Genomic DNA, 7394 nt, shown 5'->3' with positions numbered 1-7394 from the left:
AGTTCACATTGTACGATCTCTATCTCTCTTCCATTTCATGTAGCAGCACATAAATTGAGTCATGCCAAGCAAATATCAATAATGATTAATCCCGCGACGATACTGATTGCCAATGTCCGCACTTTATTTATGAAATAAATATTACAGAACTGTGTTTGCTATTATTATCATGGTATTTCTTATATAGTAATCAAGTATTTCCTGAACACATAAAACACTGAAAACGAAACAACACAAAAGTGACATCTAAAGTTTAGGTGTCTATCACTTTGTGTATTCATATGTTTATTGAATCATTGTAATCTTTTTGGGGAATATTTCCCAATACAGTTAGTGCTATTTTTGGTTAAGTATATGTAAACTAAATAAACGTTCGTAATCTTATAAAAGTCGGTCTGAAATTCTGAATAACTGGAAGTGAGAGAAGATACGTAGAACGTACAATATGACGTCTATATTGCAAGCAAATGCTACCAAGAACTGCAGCCCACCAGTGAATGTCCCGCAAATCTCATTTGGGCTTATCTACCATTTCTTTCGCAAGTACAACTTAAACGTTTACACGTATCTCGATAGCCGTCGATAATGTTCAACCGGTGCTTTCGACTGGACTCATCAGTTAGATACTATGTATCCTAATGGCCTTAATGCCAATGCACTATATAAAAATGTATCTTTTTCTTTTAAATTGATATACTGTATATCCTTTATAACGATATAATTATATGTATGACTATCTATTGTAATATATATATATATATATATATATATATATATATATATATATATATATATATATATATATATCCAGTAGTCCATTTCACTCTGTCCCATATTCCCATATCACATTTATGTATGTATTAATTCCTTTTGGTCTTCATTGAATTCTTCAATTTATATTATAGTTGTAACAACGCTAACGGTTAATATGTCGAATTTAATATAACAAATGGTACGTGTGTTCTTTCCACAACACTTGAACATTTATCTTATTAATGTGGGGTTTCTCGTATAGCAGTATCCAGATGAACATTTATAGATGTGGGGTAATTAACTACTTCATGTTTTATGTTTAATTCTGTTTTATGAAATTGGGTGACGGTCAAGAGATTCAAGTCAGGAATCTCATTTTCTAGATTCCGCATGGGACTTCCGCTTCTTAAAACTTATTACAAGGTTAACACTTTCACTCTTCTTGTGGTCGAAAGACTTACAAAAATTGTACTAACAGCTGCCTCGCTATGCCCTCAGCATTAAGAGGTTAGTGTTTGGACTGGTCGGACTGGTGTCAGCATAATGTGACTGGGTGGGACATCGTGCTACATGTCTGCGGCATGATGCCCCAGTGCTAGACATCACTATAAACTGCCACACTGCAGACACATCGTAACGATACGACTGAAAAATTGTTAAAGCTACGTTAAAAATCCAAATCACACACACACACACACACACACACACACACACACACACACACACACACTTCTTGTGGTCGCTTAGTTATGTATTGTGAAAATGGATAGATGGATGGATTGGTCGATGGACTGATGGATAGATTAACAGACTTAAGAGCATATACAGATAAACCGACACTGACAGCCAGATATATAGACTGAACTGGTTTTTGCACAGTGAATATAATTTAAAAACAGGCCTTCAAGAACATTGATATAACTTATTTTTTTTTACTTCAATCATTAGTATGTATATTTAGATCACGACGCTGAATTCAATAAATTATAGCATTGATAATCAATTCTTCAAAAATTGAACCATCTTCATCTTTTTTTCCAGAAAATAGTAAGATAAGACCATTAATAATTCAAAGTGCATAAAACTATCACAATTATAATCACTTTGTCGCGTGCTTTGTGGATATTACGTTATGGTCAATATCATTCTCCTTGCATCTATTTTCCCACATAAGAGACAACAAGCGTGCATTCGATTACCGAATGATAATTACTGACAAGACGCAGAGGTGTTAATAATGATTTATTTTAAATGGAAATCGTAATGTAAATTCCACTGAATTACAGCACAACTATCACGAACACCTGCAAACATTAGTTCAAAAAGCTCAGCTCTGACATTTAAAAAGCTTGCCTCCAGACCGATTAGTCCATATGAGGTCATCTTACTGATTCCAAAGAGCTTTCTTAATATCCCTGAGGGCTGAAAAGCCAATAACATTATGCAAATAATGACCATGTTATAGTATTTATAATACATTTATGAAATAAAGCGATTAATGTGCGAGAAAGGGCACGCCAAAGCATGGACCTGGAAAATGTGACGAACTTCTTCATCCACTTCGATACTAATTGTGATCCTTGATTTCCCCATGGCATTTTTACAGGTATACCCTTCATAAAACACTCGTAATATTCATCAAAAGAAGCATCACGCTGTACATAATATGATATAAATATCCCATCCAAACTTAAGTATATTATTATGTTTTTATAAATAGTTTTGAATATATGATTTATCTAAGAAACCATATGTCACCGACGCATAGACTGTGGACACTGTTCCTGATTGTGGATTATGTGTAGTTGCCTTCGAGTGAAGTTGAAAACCAAGATGCATGCGGTTACGAATGACAAAAGAATTAAAATGAACGAAGTGTTTTTATATTTAATCGAATTGACTAATTATAAATTAGTATATATATATATATATATATATATATATATATATATATATATATATATATATATATAGTCTGTTTATGCAGATACCACATGTGTTCTGGTACTGTCCTCAAGTCAACTGATATTGTACAAGAGCCAGTCACTAAACTAGATTTATGGTGAGTGACCATTATTCAATAAAACCTTTGAATATAGTCCACACATAATGGTTCTTGCTCATTTGTCATAAATACGTAGTGAAAGACGAGAAGTTAGTGCTTTCCATCGCACGACATGTTAAATCAATACTTTAGTATATTAATGTTTTAGTTTTCCCATGCGTGTCTTAAACAACATAACTTAGAATCATGTAATGTTCCATTTATCTTCAGTAAATTTCGTTACAATCGAAAACAGTATTCATTACATACTGCCTTGTTAATTTATTGTAGTGAATAGTGTCCACTGAGTAAACTGGGATTAGAAATTCCAATTCACCATTTGATATGTAGTTTGAAACTGGAAACACAACTGTGGAAGTTTGATAAAAAGGCGCAGCGACATCCAATGTTCGCTCCAGTATAACAATCTGATCAGCTTATTTCAATATAATGCATGAAAAATTATGTGATATCAATTCGCAATTAACGGAGCTAAATTCGTTTTACATTGACATTACACTTTCCAACGTATCAAATACCAGAATATGTTAGTGTCAGCTAATTATTAATAACAGTAATTATGATAACTTCCTCAACACAACGATAAAGATTGATATTCCCTAATTTAAACGTTTTACGTCATGGCATTCACTCAAAGTAACGTATCAATCACTAAAAGTAATGTATCAATCACAAAAAGTAATGTATCAATCACTAAAAGTAACGTATCAATCACTTACTTAAAGTATCGTATCACAACAAATGTTTCCATGCATATGTATGTACGTAATCTCAATGAAACTCTTAATACAGTATTCAGACAGAAATGAAATCAGCTGAGACAGGACATGAAGACATTAGATTCATATGAGGACTTATCGTGTACTGATGTTGAAAAATAACTGCTACTGACATATGTCGCGTTAATTTGTATCAATTAAAGAACTTGAAACCATTGGTGTTGGGCAACTCCCTGAAAAGCGAATTACGACCAGTTTTATTTAGAACCTAAAATTCGGCAAAATAGCAATTTCCATTTGCTATGAACAATATAATGCATCTTCGTTTCAAACTGTGCCACAACAACCAAGTTCATACAGTGTGGTAACCTGCACGACAGTAACAGTTTGGGTACAACAGGCATAACCCGCTGCGCCACTGACATAGCATGGTTTTGTTTATTAATATAATGTTCCTTTCTCTATTTTTCTTTATCACATTAATCTCAATTTGTTGTTTTGTTTTAAATACATATATAGCGTATTCATTAAATATTATTCGAGCAAAAATCTCTGAACGATAGCACTGTTTATAAAGTTTAAGAATTAGAACTACTTTGTATGTTTTTTTTTATGTTGTATATTTAAATTACGAATACAGACCCCCAACCCCCCAAATAAAAACATCAACATACCACCTGCTCACTAATAATATCAAGTTTTAAAGAAAAAACACGACGCCTTGTTTCCTGCTCAAACATTTGATTTGAACTTACATCTAAATGAATTTAGTAAAACGCCGCATAAAAGGGTTGTTGATATCACAGCGTCTAAAAGAACATAAACTTACGGATTTAGGGCGCATACGAAAATCCAACTTCTTCAACTGAAGCAAACTATTATTCAAAATGTAAAAATGCCCAAGATGAGCCCTTTAGTCCCATTTGAAAATGTGCATACACAGATATTGCATGGCACTGTAGTTAAATATTGCAGAATCGCAAAATTAATGAAATACATATTTCAATAGTTAACTGACATTTCACAATAGACTCCATGTTATAAAACAAAGATGTAGACGAAAACATACATCCTCGCATATCCGCATCATAGTTTATGAGTTTGATAACTACCATAGACAATGTCTGACAAACATATAATGATCATAAACGTGACGTTGACGTTTTTTGCACATGTTTATGCCCATGATGGGGCTTCATAACAACAACGGGGGCTGGCTGGTAGCCCGAATGACCCGGTCCACTATAATTAGATTTTCTTCTGGTAAATCTACTGGAGCAGAATTTGCTCCACGATGTTAAAGTTTTATGGCTCCAAATCCACATTCCGCACGTGATTCCTACCACGAGAGACATGAAATATTTTAACATATAAACCTCCACAGATGGAATAGAATTATCAAGGTGGCAGTCTCTGGAAAGGTCTAACGTTGTTTTGCACGGTCTAGATACGGAGTCTTCTCTCCAACTTTCAAAATTGACTCTTTCATAGAAATAACATCCTATCACACAAGTTGCTGGCAAAGTATAGAGTACAGAAAACACTCCTATTTTAGCCATTAATTTTTCAAGCTTTCTAATATTTGTACCATCTTGTTTTAAATTATTTCTTATACGAAATAAAGCTACAAATCCTGAAAGAAGGAAGATAGTTCCAGTGAGTAAGTAAACAATTAAAGGAACAAGAACAAATCCTGTAAGGGCCGTTGTGTCTTGATTACCAACATAACACAAACCGGTGAGTTCGTCTCCGTCCACTCGCCTCATGGTCAAGATGACGATGGTCTTTATGGCTGGTATGGCCCAAGCGGCCAAATGAAAATAGCTACTTAGGGCTTCTATGGCCTCTTGGCCCCACTTTCTTCCTGCTGCAAGGAACCACGTGAATGTGAGTATCACCCACCACAGGGATCCTGCCATTCCAAAGAAATAAAGGATCAGAAACACAATTATGCACCATGTACTCTCTAATCCCTCTTGAATTAGAAACTGCCTTCCATCCCTCCCTTGATCACACGAGATCGCATGCGGGCCAGTTATTGCCCTAATCACAAAGGCGATGGAGTAAATTGCATAGCACATTGAGAGAAATATAATTGGGCGTTCTGGGTACTTAAACCTCGAGGTATCAATGACGAATGTTAGGACAGTTATTGTGGTTGAGAGACAACACAATGTGGCCCAAACCATCGTCCATATTTCAGCAAATTTTTTGTCCTCTGCTTTGAATAGAACGTCGACATTGCACCTTGGCGCACATGAGCTGTTTTTATGAGACAACTTATCCACATGCACGTATCTCTCTGGGCACAGTGGCACATTATTAGTGGCTGCAGCAGGGGTCACTTTGTCTCCCTGGTTTTTCAAATTATCTTTCCAAGATTTAATATCCTTAATCTGATCGATATACTGCATAAGATCAGGGTTGCTTTCAATTCGCCCCAAGGTTCCAGGGTCAATTTCTGCATCATCTGTTGTGTTTGAAGTGGGGGCTTCCATACAGAGAACTCCTTTCCGAGAATCTGCCTTTTCCGGGAGCTTTCCACAGTCCAGAGTATTGGGCCAAGTAAAATTGAATTTCTTCATCACCGGTTCACACTTTGACCGGACCTTTAGACACATCGATCGACAAGCGGGTACAACCATTGTATCTCCTCCTGTTTGGTGCATCTCTGTGCACATGGGAGCATACAGAGAACACAGGAAAAATTTAAGAAGGCTGGAGCAACGGATTTGTACCAAAGGTAGAAATTCGTGTACTTCAATTGCAGCATCTTTTTGATTCATGTGCCCCACAAGGTTTGGCATGCGGGTCAGGTTATATTTCATATCCAAACACATAGGTATCGTAATTCTCTCACACCTATTATTTTGGTACCTATCGTAGTGGGTGTATGGAAAGACCAGCGGAACACAGACCACCAAAACAGTGGATAACATTAACGCGTTCAGCTCCATTATTTGTAACTCCTTGTAGCAGACGACAGTTTCAGATGACAATAGTGCACATTTTAATCCTATGATCAATAATTTGTGAATGAAGATTATCATTCATCCTATCTCTTACGAGGTATTACATCCTAAGCCGTCTTTAAGAGACACGGATTAGGCAGGTAAACAGTTCTGATCGACCAGTTTGAGTTCTGTCCTGTGACACCGCAGTGACAACTCACTGAAATCCGATTTATAAAGTTACAGTTTGAAGATTTCACATCTTATTCGGTCAATAATACAACGCTGTTCCACAGGTTTCCATTCCGACTGATGTCCCTCCGATTTCAAGTGCACACACTATTGTCAATACATAACACAGATAGAAACAAACACGACAAGTAATTCAATATGAAACCTATCTCATAGCGAGCAATCACTGAGCCTAAACTGGGAACTATACTTTGAGAATAATACACGATGCGTTGATAAACACTACACGACCAGAAAGGCGGTATCAACTTACCTTTGATCTCGCCGCTCATGACACGTGAATATGTCAATCATTAGCCTGGTTTGAAACCGACGCTGTAAACATTCAGCTAATCCCCGCCCATTTCTTTACAGCGCCAGTACTGCACACGGCACGGCGGGCTAGGGGAATTATAATGTAGTCAATCATCTGTCATGGAAGCGGCAAGCTTCTACTCACTTTAACTGCATTTCCATACTGCATCCGCCGCTCTGATACATGCCTGTAAGCCGATAATGCATTTAACGGTGATGTGAAGAATTTCTTTGATTTGTTTAACACGGGGAAATTGGCATATCTTACTGATGGGCTGTTATCTGTCCTGGAAGGGATATGTGGATCGTTAATGCACATACAAACACTTCCAAATAAAGAGAGAAATACTAATTAGATAC

General features: G+C 36.3%; 1 protein-coding gene across 1 annotated transcript; it reads right to left on the bottom strand.

The window, feature by feature from the left end:
* Window positions 1-1982: 1982 nt before the first annotated feature.
* LOC149773727 (frizzled-10-B-like) lies at window positions 1983-6951 on the bottom strand. The gene has a single exon (XM_089946099.1). The coding sequence runs from the start codon at window positions 6585-6587 to the stop codon at window positions 4680-4682; it is 1908 nt and encodes a 635-aa protein (XP_089802225.1). The 5' UTR covers window positions 6588-6951; the 3' UTR covers window positions 1983-4679.
* Window positions 6952-7394: the final 443 nt, after the last annotated feature.

The sequence above is a fragment of the Sinohyriopsis cumingii genome, unplaced genomic scaffold (genome assembly GCF_028554795.1).
Source record: "Sinohyriopsis cumingii isolate HCF-2022 unplaced genomic scaffold, ASM2855479v2 utg000622l, whole genome shotgun sequence".
In the NCBI taxonomy this organism is placed as follows: Eukaryota; Metazoa; Mollusca; class Bivalvia; order Unionida; family Unionidae; genus Sinohyriopsis; species Sinohyriopsis cumingii.
Note: the sequence above shows the minus strand (reverse complement) of the source record. Positions and strands in the feature narration are given on the sequence as shown.